Raw genomic sequence first — 16,031 nt, forward strand, 5'->3', positions numbered from 1 at the left:
CTCTGCATCAGAAGATTAAAGTTTTACCAGACAAGGCACTGTAGAGTTCTTGTTGGGTGGTAACAGGTTGCCCTTTCCTGCCATTTCCATGGAAGAATGCTCCAGAACAAACAGGGATACCTTGTGCTTTACATGAGTATTTTCCCTCTCCTGGTTATCTGGTAGTCTCCGGCCAGGTCTACACTGGGTGGGGGGATTGATCCAAAAAGGTGCATTGGGGGAACAAGATACAGTTGTAAATTGGAACATTATAAATATTTCATATTTCTACTCATTTTACTAATATTACTGTCAAGTATTTCCCTCAGGTCAACTAGGCTTATTACAGACTAGGCCTGAATCTGTGCATTCATTTCTTGTTCCCACGTCAATGCATATTCATTGAAACTATTAACAAATGTGGGAATTCAGTGCTTATGCTGATGTTAGAGTGGATTTAGCTGATGATTACACTTGCTGTTGTTATTGTTAGTATTGTGGTAGTGTCTAGAGACCCCAGTCAAGTCAAGGCTCCTTTGGGCTATGTGTTATGCAAACACAAAATATGATTCTTCATTAGGATCCAAATAACTAAAGAAAAGAGAAACTGATGGACAAAATGTAAACAATATGTCAACAGTACAGAACTTTACATTTCCTATGCTGCTTCCATTTTTCATTTTATTTCCCCAGATCAATTTACTCCCCACCCTGCTGCTTTCTGTTCATATTCTATAGCAAGGGTAGGCAACCTATGGCACGCATGCCAAAGACGGCATGCAAGCTGATTTTCAATGGCACTCACACTGCCTGGGTCCTGGCCATGGGTCCTGGGAGCTCTGCATTTTAATTTAATTTTAAAAATCTTATTTACTTTACATACAACAATAGTTTAGTTATATATAGTTTAGTTAGTTATATATTATAGATTTATAGAAAGAGACCTTCTAAAAACATTAAAATATATTACCGGCACGCAAAATCTTAAATTAGAGTGAATAAATGAAGACTCGGCACACCACTTCTGAAAGGTTGCCGACCCTGGTTCTATAGCAAGCCCCAAATGCCCTTGTTCCCCCTGCCCATATTCAAAAATACCTCCAGGCTCTGTCTGGAGAGGAAGAAAGAAAGGCATGGGGGTGGAAGACCTATTCCTTTGCAAAGCTATTTCAAAATCTTTGATTAAACTTTTAGATGTTTGGTTTTTATTCTGTGGTTTTGTTTGGCGACCTTTTTTATCTTGCTGGGTTTTATGTTTTTTCCAGCTGTCTGAGAGTGTAATTGATCGTATGAAGGAGCCTTCTTCATCCACTGCAAGGCCACAGTTTCAACGACGATCAGCATCTGGTGATCATGGCTTGCTTGGAGGTGATGCAGGTATGGCTGTACTTTCTGAGGATTAGGGGAGAAATAGAGTATGGTGAAGTTTTCAAACTACTATGATAAACTTGTTACCATTTTGTAGAAATGACTCTGTAGGTTAATGTACCTGCTTATCACTTTGTAAAAATGAGACAGTTTTTAGAAAATTTTAATTGTTAAGTTATCCTATTTGATACTCTTTCTTTGCCTGACATTGAGAATAACCCTGTCTTCTCCAAGTCAAGTGATACTGATGCACTTGGTTTTGCTTATTGTTCATTAAATGTTTTAAAATACTTTATTAAACACACAAAACAAATAGGGAAAAAATCTAGTCAGAACACTTAAATATTCTCAAATTTGTCATCTTATTTCTTACCTGTGATTGGAGTGTTACGTATGTTCTTGCTATTGATGAATGTATCTTCTCTAAAAATTTGGTAAAAGGAAGCCTAGTTTCTAAGTTGCATAGAATGTCATAAAAGGAAAAACATCTCTGGTTAAAATTTTTCTAAATTATATTGAATATCTGTTCAGGGGAAGAAAATAAAATGTTAGTTTAAGAAGTAGCTCTCAGGTTCTGATGCTGATTTTTCTTTCCTGCTTGTTTAGTGTTTTTTTTTTTTGGTCAAAATCAAGTGTTCCTTGAATAGATATGCGGACAGAGTTGGCAACGGGGTTTGTTGCAGGGATTAGTTCCCGGCTTAGTGTTTTTGTTGTGGTGTGTAGTTGCTGATGAGTATTTGCTTCAGGTTTGGGGACTGTCTGTAAGCAAGGACTGGCCTGTCTTCCAAGGTCTGTGAGAGTGAGGGATCGTCCTTCAGGATAGGTGGTAGATCCTTGATGTGCTGGAAAGGTTTTAGTTGGGGGCTACAGGTGATGGCTAGTGGCATTCTGTTACTTTCTTTGTTGGGCCTGTTCTGTAGTAGGTGATTTCTGGGTACTCTTCTGGCTCTGTCCATCTGTTTCTTCACTTCAGCAGGTGGGTATTGTAGTTGTAAGAATGCTTGATAGAGATCCTGTAGGTGTTTGTCTCTGTCTGAGGGATTGGAGAAAATGTAGTTGTATCTTAGAGCTTGGCTGTAGACAATGAATTATGTGGTGTGGTCTGGATGAAAGCTGGAGGCATGTAGGTAAGTATAGCGGTCAGTAGGTTTCCGGTAAGGGATGGACACATAAACACCACCCTATATTTGCACTGTAGTGTCAAGGAAGTAGATCTCTTGTTGGACTGGTCCAGGCTGAGGTTGATGGTGGGGTGGAAATTGTTGAAATCCGGGTGGAATTCCTCACCATTCCTCACCATGACATGAAGATGTCATCAATGTAGTGCAAGTAGAGTAGGGGCGTTAGGCGATGAGAGAAATATTAATATCAGTATTCCCTAATAGCCATTTGCTTAGCTGCTATCAGTTCCCAGTTTATCACGGACACTGTGGTAGAAATGGGTCTAGAGTCAAGGTTTCAATGAGGTGAATGTAGCATCTTTCATCTACTGTACTTGAGTGTGTTACAAATATTAAGCATTAAAACACACCTGGTAAGGAGCCACCCCCAGTTTACAGAATGGGAAACTTTAACACGGAGAGGCAAGGTGACATGCCTGGTACCGCACACTGATCAGCAGTAGAGAAAGGAGTGGAAACCAGATCTCCTGACTCCAGGGTGTCGTCCAGTACCTTTTTTAAGTCAATAGGAAACTTTTCATTGACTTCAGTGGCATCTGGAGTAGGCTCTGGTGCCCGGCCTCAGCCCCACTACTATCCAGTTTAGTTAAAATCATGTAGTTCTTGTGACATTGTGTGCTGTGTTAGTGTTATAAAAAGGGCCACTCCAGAGGCTGCACTTTGTATCTTTTGACTGAAGTCATACCCTTACCTTTGAGAGAATCTCATTGTGATCTATCCCACCACAGTGCTAAGATGCCCTGTAAAACAGTAATAATGTTCACTGCTGTTGCTCACTATTATCAGTGTGGGCAGTTTTAGAAAATAAAATGAAACAAGTGTTGAGAATGGAGTCTCATGTTTAGGCAATTTGGAGTGGGTAATCTGTGCTCAGGATTGGCAGCCAGGATTTTCAGAGGTCTAATCCTAGTAATGTATATAACTATACACTTTGTGTCCTCTTTGTGTGGTAGGCTGGGGGAATCGACACAATTCTTTTCTTTTGTTTTTGTTTTTAGTTTTTTTATTGAACTCCAAAGTCAGTTTAACCCTTTGCAAGTTTAGGGAAACTCATACTATTTTTCTAATATATACTTTCAACTTTAAAAACAACCACCATACATTTAGATGAAGTGACTATTTCTGCTAGAATGTACAGCAGGGGTTATACCAGGGGTTTTCAAACTGGGGGTTGGGAGGTGGTTGCAAGGTCATTACATGGGGAGTCGTGAGTTGTTAACCTCCATCCCAAATCCTGCTTGCCTCCAGCATTTATACAGGTGTTAAATATATTAAAAAGGGTGTTTAACTTATTTGGCGGGTGGGAGGTCGCACTCAGAGGCTTGCGATGTGAAAGAGGTCTCCAGTAAAAAAGTTTGAGACCCACTGGGTTATACCTTACTTCTGTTGTTAAAAATTATTTGTATTTAGGAGGATTAAATAATGCTAGAGAGATGTGGCAATGTATACTTTTCCTGAGTGTTTTCAGAAAAGAAGTACAGACTTGAGTTCTTTTGATACATTCATGCTGGTGGACCTGTTTATACTATAGCCAGACCTAATTTGTCCTCATCCGTGTTTTGTCTGATAAGATGATCTTACAGATAAAGCAGTGACTTGCAAGATTTTTCTTACATTCCTTGTTTGAAAGCCAATAGCTGTGTTGATTTAAGAACCTCACATCATATGGACAGTGCCCTTTATCTTGGGATATCTTGTTTTAGTTCTTTTCACAGTGGTCAAAAACTTTAAGTAGAAAAAATTGAGTAGAGTTATCTGAAGCTGCTGGCTGAGGAGTAACAGGTTACATTGCTTGCAAGAATTGGCAAGCAAGACATATGATTGTTGACTTCAATTGGGATTTTTTTTTTCCGTACAACAATAATGAAATCTGGAGTCCGAATACTATATCTTAAACCATCATAGGTTGCTTGAGTCCTTTTCAGTTTTCTGAGCAACATTAAATGTACTGAAATATTTAACAAGTGTGAAATCTTTGAAGTATATCTATAATTCCTAGAGCAATATTGATGAACAGTAATTTGATCACACCATTTAAGTGCTTTTTCTGAGTGTGTATTATATCTGATACTCAGTCATAATAGACAAAGAGAATGATTTAATTCATTTTAGCTTTACTGGATACTCTAAAGTTAATATTCTATTTTGAAAAAACAACCCCAAAGCAACAATCCAAATTACAGGGGGGGGGGGGGGGGGAAGCTCTCATGCCTTGCCAACGTTCCTTCCCCTGTGGGAACAGATTCTTCCTGAGTTTTGAAGCCTTTTTTTCTCTTCTGTTTTTGTTCCTAATAATATCTGTTATTCATTATTTGTATTAAAGTGTCACCTAGAAGAATCAGTTAAGCATCAAGGCCCCACTGTGCGAGGCACTGTACGAACAAGTAATAAAACAGCCTCTGTCCTCCCAGCTAACAAACTAAGTCAGACTTAGAATGTTCAACAAAAGGAGAAAAATATGACCAGAGAGCCTGGTCCTTTCATGTGGAAATGGTACCCTTAATTATGTGTTTTGCTGTGTGAGACTGTGTACAGCTCTTTTGTTGCCCTCGGAGGAACCCTCAAACACCTGAAACACTCCACCCCAGAGCTGTCCCTATAAATAAGGCCTGTCAAGATAGACACTAGGTTTTCGAGGGCTAACTAACATTCAGTATTTGGAGGCAACTCATGGAGACACTTCATTGGGAGCTAACATGATGCAACTGAAACTACACCTCTACCCCGATATAATGATACCCGATATAACACAAATTCGGATATAACACGGTAAAGCAGCGCTCCAGGGGGACGGATCTGCGCATTCTGGTGGATCAAAGCAAGTTCGATATAACGCGGTTTCACCTATAACATGGTAAGATTTTTGGGCTCCCGAGGACAGCGTTATATCGGGGTAGAGGTGTACATAATAGTTTTTAAGTAGGGACCATTATAATCATCTAGTCTGACCTCATGCATAACACTAGCCAAAGAGCCTTACCCTGGAATTTGTACATCAAACCTATAACTTCTGTTTGAACTACACTACAGCATGTCTTTAGGAATCATCTAATCTTGATTTAAACACTTCAGCACCTTCAAAAGAAGACAACTTGGTGGTGCTCATCAGGAATTGGATCGGGGAACTTCAGGGAAAATATAGGAGCTATTCTGTGTGACTTGTGCTTTCTGTTTGTTTAGTTTTGAGTTCATGGTTTGTAAAACTGCATGGAAGAATGCAACTAGAGTTTGCCAAGTTAGTGCCCATTTGGGTTAATCAAGAGTTCCTCTGCAAGTAAAGTCTCACCCTTTGCTAGTCTTGCACTCTGAAAATAGTTGTTCCTTTTCATTTACCGTGTGATGACCATTTTAAAGTAACAGAAAAGTTTGGTCTGTACATGAAAATAGAGTCTAACATGGCCATGCTTGGACGGTGTCACTTTTTATAAAAAGGATCCAGGCAAAGCCACTCTTAATCTTGGAAAAGGTACACTTTCAATAAAAGCTTTTGGTTGTTTGGTGGCAGCAAACTTAATTTACACTCTCTTGAAAAGATTTGCTAAAGTGCATTGAATGGCTGGCTGATCAGATAGGATTAGAAGTCATCACAGGAAGGCATGCTAAAGATCACAAGGCAGTTTAGTTGAGTAGGGATTTGTCCTAGCATCCTTGACTAAAATATTCACACCCCTGCTGTCTTGCAGCATGTTTATGGCAGTTGGTTGCCCTGTTCTTTCTCAGTTGTCTCTGTTTTCAGTGGGGTATAGTTTGAACCTTTCACCCAAAGCATTTCAGTATCAGTGTAAAATTTTATTATTAGAGAGCGAAATGTCTTCTAACCCAGAAGCCTGCTAAAGTTGTCAACTCTTCGTTTTGTCACTCTAATTTTTAACCTGGCACTCATGTCACTAGATGCCAAAAGTATATGGAGGACATTGGCATGCATAGGAAATGAGAAGGACCTCTTCATTTATATATCTTGAGTGGACTGTTACAAACCACCTTGGTGGGGTGTATATTTCAGTGCAAAATAGAATAAAACTTAGAAGCAAAAGTCAAATTATTTTGTTTATGGTAATGAGAGATTGAATTTATTAGGCTTTTTCACCCAGTGCCCTGAAAGTGTAATATAATCCCCTATTCTCCACAATAGAGGATGTATTCCTATTAATTTGTGTTATTAAAACTGGTTTAGTGTGTATTTTTCAGATCGTATAAACCTTTAACCCGATAAGACTACTTGCAGATCAGTAAATAATTATTGGCTGTTCTTAAACTTCCTGCCATCTTGTTCGTGCATTCTTTGGAGCAGATGGAAATGCACTGTTTAGTTTGGGTGAACTAATGGCTTGTCTACACTGTTAGTAAACAGCAAGAGAGGATATGAATCTACAGTGCACTAGCTTGCCACACAATAACTGGTCGTGTGGACCCTGCTACTGAGCACTAAAAGTTCAGTTGTGTGCTTTGAAATGTTCTCAGCTATGGAACCTTCAGTGCATTGAAGCGGAATCCAAAGTTCTGTAGCTGGGAGGACAGATTGTTAAGGGACATAGCGAAAAACAATTCATGGCTGTTGGTGGCATTCACAGAGTAGTTGCAGACGGTGGAGCACTGCTTCTGAGCCTAAGAAACAAGCACTGACTGGTGAGACAGCAGCCAGCAAACAGAGCTGTAAACAGGGGAGTTTCAGTGGGAGTTCTGTTGGGGGAGCAGGTTTTTGTATTCTGTGTCTTGTATTTTGCAGTTTGTATGTGTGGAGTGTGCTGGGAGAGGAGCTGAGCCTTGATTAGGGGGCGGGGCTTCCCTGCTTAGGGGTCCTATAAAGGCAGCCAGCAAATAGAGCTGTAAACAGGGGAGTTTCAGTGGGAGTTTACAGGGGGAGGTTGCGGGGGAGACTTAGAGACCTAAGCAGAGGAACTGACAGGCTAGTGAAGGGAGTGGGTGGCGGTCTGCCAGTGTTCTGGTGCCTGTTGGGGGTTTGTTTTGGTTTGTTTCTCTTGGACTAACAGGTTTTAGGTGGGAAGGCTATGACCGATACAGAGGCAGCAGTGACAGACACAGTGAGGATGACTGGATGTGGAAGCTGTGGCATGTACATGATCCTGGAGGGGATACCTGAAAAGAGTTTCGTCTGCATGAAGTGCCACCTGATAGAGCTGATGGAAGAAAAGATCCGAGGACTGGAGATGCAGGTGGAAACTCTGGTTGAGTTTAGAAGGGGGTTCGAGCAGATGATGGAGCAAAGACATGAGGAGGCTGAAGGGATAAGCTCAAACTTGCAGATGGAAGCAGGACCAAAGAATTCTGAGGGGAGACTGGTCAGTGAGGAAAGTGGACGGTGGAAGCATGTGACTAAGAGAACCAGGCAGAAGAAAAGACAGGCCAGTGAAGGAGAACTAGAGCTCAGGAACAGGTTTGCAGAGTTGGAAAATGAAGAAGGGGCACAGCAGGTGGTCGCTGAAGGTGAGAGGGCAAGGAAGAAGAGAAGAGCAGCTAGTCCTACAGGAAGAGGGGAAGAGTCAATGGAGACAACACCAAATATGAGCCCCAGGAGGATATGGGATGGGTTGCAGAGGATTGCAAGGGTGAATAGGAATCGAGAGGACTTGCAGCCAGTGGGAGCAGGGGATAGACCAGAGAATCACACTGTCTTCAGGAAAAGGCAGGTCTACGTGATTGGGGACTCCTTACTGAGAAGAATAGACAGGCCTGTAACTAGAGCTGATCTGGAGAACAGAAGGGTGTGCTGTCTGCCGGGTGCTAAGATATGGGATGTGGACCTGAGGCTGAAAAGGATCTTAATGGGAGCGGGAAAGAATCTGTTGATTATCCTTCATGTGGGAACGAATGATAAGGCTAGATTCTCGCTGGAACGTATCAAGGGAGACTATGCCAGACTGGGGAAGATGCTTAAGGAAATCGAGGCTCAGGTAATCTTCAGTGGGATTGTACCTGTTCCTAGAGAAGGGCAACAAAGGTGTGACAAGATTATGGCTATCAACAGATGGCTCAGGCAGTGGTGCTTTAAGGAGGGCTTTGGGATGTACAGCCACTGGGAAGCATTCATGGACAGAGGACTGTTCTCTTGGGATGGACTTCACCTGAGTAAGGAGGGAAATAGACTTCTAGGATGGAGGCTCGCCCAACTGATTAAGAGAGCTTTAAACTAGGAATTTGGGGGAGATGGTTGGGAGATGTCCAGGTAATCTCCACGCTGGAATTTAACATTGAGAGGGAAGGAAACAAAGTAAGAGAGGATACAGCCGTGGGCAGAAGAATGGATATAAGGAGGAAGGCTAGTGTAGGTACCAGTCTAATAGGTGATACTGGTGGTAGAATGTCTGTGCTTAACCGGGTAAAGAATGTCAGTGAAGCCAAACGGCAAAAATTAAGATGTCTGTACACTAATGCGAAGAGCCTAGGTAACAAAATGGAGGAACTAGAGCTACTTGTGCAGGAAGTGAAACCGGATATTATAGGGATAACAGAAACATGGTGGAATAGTAGTCATGACTGGAGTACAGGTATTGAAGGCTATGTGCTGTTTAGGAAAGACAGAAATAAAGGCAAAGGTGGTGGAGTAGCATTGTATATCAGTGATGAGGTAGACTGTAAAGAAATAAGCCAGATATAGACTGGACAAGAGGGGATGCTATTTTAGATTTGGTTTTGGTGAGTAGTGAGGACCTCATAGAAGAAATGGTTGTAGGGGACAACCTTGGTTCGAGTGATCATGAGCTAATTCAGTTCAAACTAGATGGAAGGATAAACAAAAATAGATCTGGGACTAGCGTTTTTGATTTCAAAAGGGCTAACTTTAAAGAATTAAGGAAGTTAGTTAGGGAAGTGGATTGGACTGAAGAACTTGTGGATCTAAAGGCGGAGGAATCCTGGAATTACTTCAAGTCAAAGTTGCAGAAACTATCAGAAGCCTGCATCCCAAGAAAGGGGAAAAAATCATATGCAGGAATTGTAGACCAAGCTGGATGAGCAAGCATCTCAGAGAGGTGATTAAGAAAAAGCAGAAAGCCTACAAGGAGTGGAAGATGGGCGCGATTAGCAAGGAAAGCTACCTTATTGAGGTCAGAACATGTAGGGATGAAGTGAGAGAGGCTAAAAGTCATGTAGAGTTGGACCTTGCAAAGCGAATTAAAACCAATAGTAAAAGGTTCTATAGCCATATAAATAAGAAGAAAACAAAGAAAGAAGAAGTGGGACCGCTAAACACTGAGGATGGAATGGAGGTTAAGGATAATCTAGGCATGGCCCAATATCTAAATAAATACTTTGCCTCAGTCTTTAATAAGGCTAATGAGGAGCTTAGGGATAATGGAAGGATGACAAATGGGAATGAGGATATGGAGGTAGATATTACCACATCCGAGGTAGAAGCCAAACTCGAACAGCTTAATGGGACAAAATCGGAGGGCCCAGATAATCTTCATCCAAGAATATTAAAGGAACTGGCACATGAAATTGCAAGCTCATTAGCAAGAATTTTTAATGAATCAGTAAACTCAGGGGTTGTACAGTACGACTGGAGAATTGCTATCATAGTTCCTATTTTTAAGAAAGGGGAAAAAAAAGAGATCCGAGTAACTATAGGCCTGTTAGTTTGACATCTGTAGTATGTAAGGTTTTGGAAAAATTTTTGAAGGAGAAAGTAGTTAAGGACATTGAGTAATTGGGACAAAATACAACATGTTTTTACAAAAGGTAGATCGTGCCAAACCAACCTGATCTCCTCCTTTGAGAAGGTAACAGATTTTTTAGACAAAGGAAACGCAGTGGATCTAATTTACCTCGATTTCAGTAAGGCATTTGACACGGTTCCACATGGGGAATTATTAGTTAAATTGGAAAAGATGGGGATCAGTATGAAAATTGAAAGGTGGATAAGGAACTGGTTAAAGGGGAGACTACCACTTGTTGTAATGAAAGGTGAACTGTCAGGCTGGAAGGAGGTTACTAGTGGAGTTCCTCAGGGATCAGTTTTGGGACCAATCTTATTTAACCTTTTTATTACTGACCTTGGCACAAAAAGCGGGAATGTGCTAATAAAGTTTGCGGATGACACAAAGCTGGGAGGTATTGCTAACACAGAGAAGGACCGGGATATCCTACAGGAAGATCTGGATGACCTTGTAAACTGGAGTAATAGTAATAGGATGAAATTTAATAGTGAAAAGTGCAAGGTCATGCATTTAGGGATTAATAACAAGAATTTTAGTTATAAATTGGGGACACATCAGTTGGAACTATCAGAGGAGGAGAAGGACCTCAGAGTATTGGTTGATCACAGGATGACTATGAGCCGCCAATGTGATATGGCCGTTAAAAAAGCTAATGCAGTTTTAGGATGCATCAGGCGAGGTATTTCCAGCAAAGATAAGGGGGTGTTAGTACCGTTGTACAAGGCACTGGTGAGACCTCATCTGGAATACTGTGTGCAGTTCTGGTCTCCCATGTTTAAGAAGGATGAATTCAAACTGGAACAGGTTCAGAGACGGGCTACTAGGATGATCCGAGGAATGGAAAACATGTCTTATGAAAGGAGACTCAAAGAGCTTGGCTTGTTTAGCCTAACCAAAAGAAGGTTGAGGGGGGATATGATTGCTCTTTATAGATATATCAGAGGGATTAATATCAGGGAGGGAGAGGAATTATTTAAGCTTAGTACACAAAAACAAATGGATATAAACTGGACACTAGGAAGTTTAGACTTGAAATTAGACGAAGGTTTCTAATCATTAGAGGAGTGAAGTTCTGGAACAGCCTTCCAAGGGCAGTAGTGGGGGCAAAAGACACATCTGGCTTTAAGACTAAGCTTGATAAGTTTATGGAGGGGATGGTATGATGGGATAGCCTAATTTTGGCAATTAATTTAGCAATTGATCTTTGATTATCAGCAGGTAAGTATGCCCAGTGGTCTGTGATGGGATGTTAGATGGGTTGGGGTCTGAGTTACTACAGAGAATTCTTTCCTGGGTTCTGGCTGGTGAGTCTTGCCCACATGCTCAGGGTTTAACTGATTGCCATATTTGGGGTTGGAAAGGAATTTTCTTCCAGGGCAGATTGGCAGAGGCCCTGGAGGTTTTTCGCCTTCCTCTGCAGCATGGGGCACGGGTCACTTGCTGGAGGATTCTCTGCAGCTTGAGGTCTTCAAACCACAATTTGAGGACTTCAATAACTCAGACATAGGTTAAGGGTTTGTTATAGAAGTGGATGGGTGAGATTCTGTGGCCTGCATTGTGCAGGAGGTCAGACTAGATGATCATAATGGTTCCTTCTGACCTTAAAGTCTATGAGTCTATGAGATAGCATTGTAATGTTGGTTTGGGATGATGAATGTTGCCTTTCACATCTGAAAATTCTATTTCTGGATCTGTGTGCCGAGCTCACTCCAGCCTTCCAGCTCAAGGACACTAGAGTGAGAGCTGCATTGACAGTTGAGAAGCAAGTGGCAATTGCACTCTGGTAGCTTGCAGCATTGGATTGCTACTGGTCAGTGGGAAATCATTTTGGAGTTGGAAAATCTATAGTGGGAGTAGTTGTCATGCAAGTGTGCCGGGCCATTAATTGTGTGCAGGACTGTGACTCCTGGCCGTGTGCAAGACCTAGCAGAATGATTTGCAGCTATTGAGTTCCTGAACTGTGGAGGGGTGATAGATGGCACATGTATCCGTGTTTTGGTACCAGCCCAAGTGCCACAGAGTACATCAACACAAAGGGCTACTTTTCTGTGGTTATGCAAGCATTGCTGGATCACTGGGGACACATCATTTATACCAGGGGTTCTCAACCTTTTTCTTTCTTAACCCCCCTCTCCCAAAACGTTATTAACATTCCCCGGCACACCTGTATCACAACTGTTTTACTGCATATCCAATAGATTAAAACCCAGGGCCGACATTAGGGGTTAGCAATCAGGGCAATTGTCCTGGGCCCCACACCACAGGGCGGGCCCTGGAAGCTAAGTTGCTCGGGCTGAGGCTTTTAGCCCCAGGCAGTTGGGCTCTGGCTTGGTTTTCAGCCCTGGGCCCCAGTAAGTCTAACGTCCGCCCTGGTCTCTGGTTTATTTTGGCGGACCCCCATGAAACCTGCTTCCCCCGCCTTTGGAAGAGGATTACAGAGTATTTACATCAACATTTCATTGAGATTTCTCAGGTTTCCAGGGCCCTTACTATGATACAAGGGACATTGCTATGTACATACACAAACTGCTCCACATGCGCTCCTCCCTTACCTTGCAGGAGAATGCTGCTTGTTCTGCTGTATCTTCTTGTTTGAGTAAAACAGTGAAAACCTGATACCTGTGTCTTAACTTGGGGATGGGCTGGGTGCCATCTTTACATTTAAACTTTGTAATGCATGTACACACTTACCGAGGTTCCTTCCCCTTCATGAGGCTTGGCTGGTGGGACTGGCTAGAGTTTGGGAGACTTTCAAGGTGGTCCTGGCTCACAGCATAGCTAGATCTCTTCCCCACCCAGTATAGAAAAAATTGTTTTGAAATTCACAGGGATTCTGCTGTTCCGAGAGTTGGGTTTTTCGTTAGCTGGTGTAGCCTCTTGAAATTATCAAGATCAGAGCAGGTAGGCATAGTAGAAGAGTGCAACATGAACGTTCTCAAACAGTGGGTTGGAAAGTTTGTATGCTAATTATAATTTCATCAGTTTTACGGCTCACATCTTGGAAAACCAATGGATATTTTTGAGACTCAAGACAAAACTAAAGGGGGGAGAAAATAGATAGGAGAAGCTTTGTTCCTGTTTACTACAGCAGTGTTTTTAACACTTATTTGATTAAAGTAGGTCTAGTAGTTCCGTTTTTAGTGGTCAGTTCTCTCTCTTTCTCTCTGGTAACTTTTTGTACACAGGCAGCATTTTCTCCTTTAATAGGTATTCATTTAGAAGAACCATTTTTGTTTCTTTATGTACTGTAAAACAGGTAATTCCAAATGTACAGCATATTATATGCTTCCCGCTCTCAGGTGGATTTGCCAAAATTAAATTTCATGCTAAACTACCCCAAGCTCTAAGCGCTCTATTAGGTTTCACTGAATGCTGATATTTGCTGTAAGTCTTTTTTTCTCAGTAATTTAGCAATGCAGATATAGCAAAAATGATTTTACAGCAATTATGAAGGTACTATATGCAACACGTTATCTGGTTGCTTAGAAACTGTGTACAGGTTAGGAGGAACAGATCTGTTTTTCGTTGCACAGTACGATGGGGTATACAAACACAGCACTGGTAAAGAAGGGGTTAAGCAGCTGCTTTGGGCCCAGGCAGCCCCACTCTGCCACACCTGCAAAGCAGGCATGGCTTGGAGGAGGATCTCAGAGGGACAGCAGCCCAGCTCAGGAGGGCAGCAGACAGTGGAGGTGAACTGACTTGCACTCTGAACTCCTGAGAAGGAGTTTTGCAGGAGCTCCTGAGATGTGTTGGACTCAAAGGGAAGAGAGATGTGAGTCTCAGAAGGTCTGAGACTTTATCTTTGATTCCAGCTACTTTGCCCATTGGGAAACAGGGGTCTGGTAGGAAGTGACCCATGGAGGCAGCAGTAGAGCATTTGGTGAGGTAGGACGTAGCTGCTTACAATGTGCCCTGGATCAGAATCCAGTGGAGAGGCTGAGCTTGGATTCCCCTACTAACCTCTAGGGAGTGCCAAAGACAGAAGCAGACCCCTTATACGGGATGTCTAGGGGAGAGAAACCCTGAGGACAAAAGGGTCAAGATCCCAAGACCTCAAACTAGGGAGGCAGACCCAAAGCCCCCTTGCATAATCCAGAGGACTCCCCAATTGTTGGACTCTATATACCCTGAAAACAGCATACATAAAACATGATCTGGCCAGAGTGCTGAGTTACAGAAGGGACAGACCACCTCAGGTCCAGAGTGGCTGCCAATGGGATTGCTGGGAAAAAGATCACCTGCCATGTCCCTGCTGACTATTCGGTTGCACCTGCAGTTAGTGACCGTGTTCACAAACTATATGGATTTTGTGCTCAAAAACACCCTCCCCGTGGCAATAACTAACTAATGGGAAACAAAAACCAAACAAACAAACCAAAAAAAAGCTGCTGGCCCCTGGCTTAGGTTTCTGCTGTTTTTGGTTCTCAGCGCTGTGGTATTTTAGGTGTAGCCTCACTGGCGTTCTCAACTAAAAGTGTGGAATGATATTTTTAAGCTAGAGAAGTGGAGGTATTTCCAGTGCTGCATTATTTAGATCATAGAACATTTTGCCAGTCAAAGTAGTAGTGTGTAGCGATGAGTTTAAGACCAGAATGGTATGTGTTATAGGCATGGCTTATTGCACTGCTGTGACGAGGTGCACTTATCTCTCTTGAACACTTCCTGTTGGCCGGGTGCAATCCTGCACTCTTTCCTCTTCCTGGCGCCTCCTGTCTGCTGTTGCCCTTGTCAGGTGGGTCTTCAGTGGCTCCGCCCTCCAGCTAAGTCTCTCAATTAATATGCATGAACGAACCCCTTCTAGGGTAACAAAATCCAACAAATGGTTGGCCCTCTCTGGGCCTGTTTAAATTCTAGCCCCTTTGTCGGGCTTTTAGTACCAAGTCTTATCCCCTTCTTGGGCCTTAGGCCATTTCCTCAGCAGCCAGCGGAGGGATTCAAGACCTCCCATTACTCTGAGTCCCACCCCAGAGAGCCTATAAACAGCAGCCACATGCTGCTTCCCTTTAATAGTTGCTGCTGTGTTCCTTGGGCTGCTTCTCACGCAGTCCCATCACCTTCTTTTGCTTTCTGTTTGAGCAGGGTCTCTCCCAGGTCACCTTGCCTGGAGAGTTTCTCAGCCTCTGTCCTGATTCCTTAGGATCTTCTCTCAGGCCTCTTTGCTTGGAGAGCTTGTAACAGTCTCTGCCCCCTTTTAGTTAGAGTTCTCTCTTCCAGGCCTTTCTGCCTGGGAGCTTCACAGTCCGGTCCCTACTTTACCAGGGTCTCTCTCAAGCCTCTTCACCTGTGCAGTTTCACAGCCTTCTGATCTCAGCCATCCACTGACTGGCTCAGGCTCTCCAGCTCCTTTTAACTGAAGGGATGTAGCTCTCATTGGCTGCATCCCTGCAGCCTTTCTAGGCAGGCCTGGAGGACCCACCTTCAGTGCTCCTTTCCTGGGGCAGTGTGTGGTTGGACTGCAAGGCCTCTCAAACGGCCTGATACACCCCGTCACTGGTGCCTATTATTAAGGTTTCCCACCACTTCCTGTTACAAGATTCCCTGTTTTCAGTTGCTTATAACTTTGCCAGACTTCAGCTGTTTGGGCTGAAATTCTCCAGGCTGGGTATGTGCGTCAGGCTGATTTTTATTTTATTTTATTTTTTTTTTAAATTTATACAAAATGGTTCAGCTGTTTCAGAGCATGAGGCTAGGGGAAAATACGTTTTGTCCATGTACAAACATTTTTTTGGGTGACTTTTATTTTAAAAATCTCTAGTACCCTTATTCTTTAGAGCAGGGACTTGAAATGTGGCAGTGGGGATAGGGAAGGTGGCTTTTATGTTGA

At 42.6% G+C, this 16,031-nt stretch overlaps 1 protein-coding gene across 4 annotated transcripts in view; it reads left to right on the forward strand.

The window, feature by feature from the left end:
* The window catches only part of CHCHD3 (coiled-coil-helix-coiled-coil-helix domain containing 3), a 254,625-nt gene that overhangs the window by 1,148 nt on the left and 237,446 nt on the right, over positions 1-16,031 (forward strand). For all 4 annotated transcript variants that reach the window (XM_045002042.1, XM_045002043.1, XM_045002045.1 and 1 more), the window contains exon 2: positions 1,245-1,356. In XM_045002042.1, coding sequence (XP_044857977.1) covers positions 1,245-1,356 — 112 coding nt within the window. The remainder of the gene's footprint in view (positions 1-1,244; positions 1,357-16,031) is intronic.

This window comes from Mauremys mutica, chromosome 1 (genome assembly GCF_020497125.1).
Source record: "Mauremys mutica isolate MM-2020 ecotype Southern chromosome 1, ASM2049712v1, whole genome shotgun sequence".
Lineage (NCBI taxonomy): Eukaryota > Metazoa > Chordata > Testudines > Geoemydidae > Mauremys > Mauremys mutica.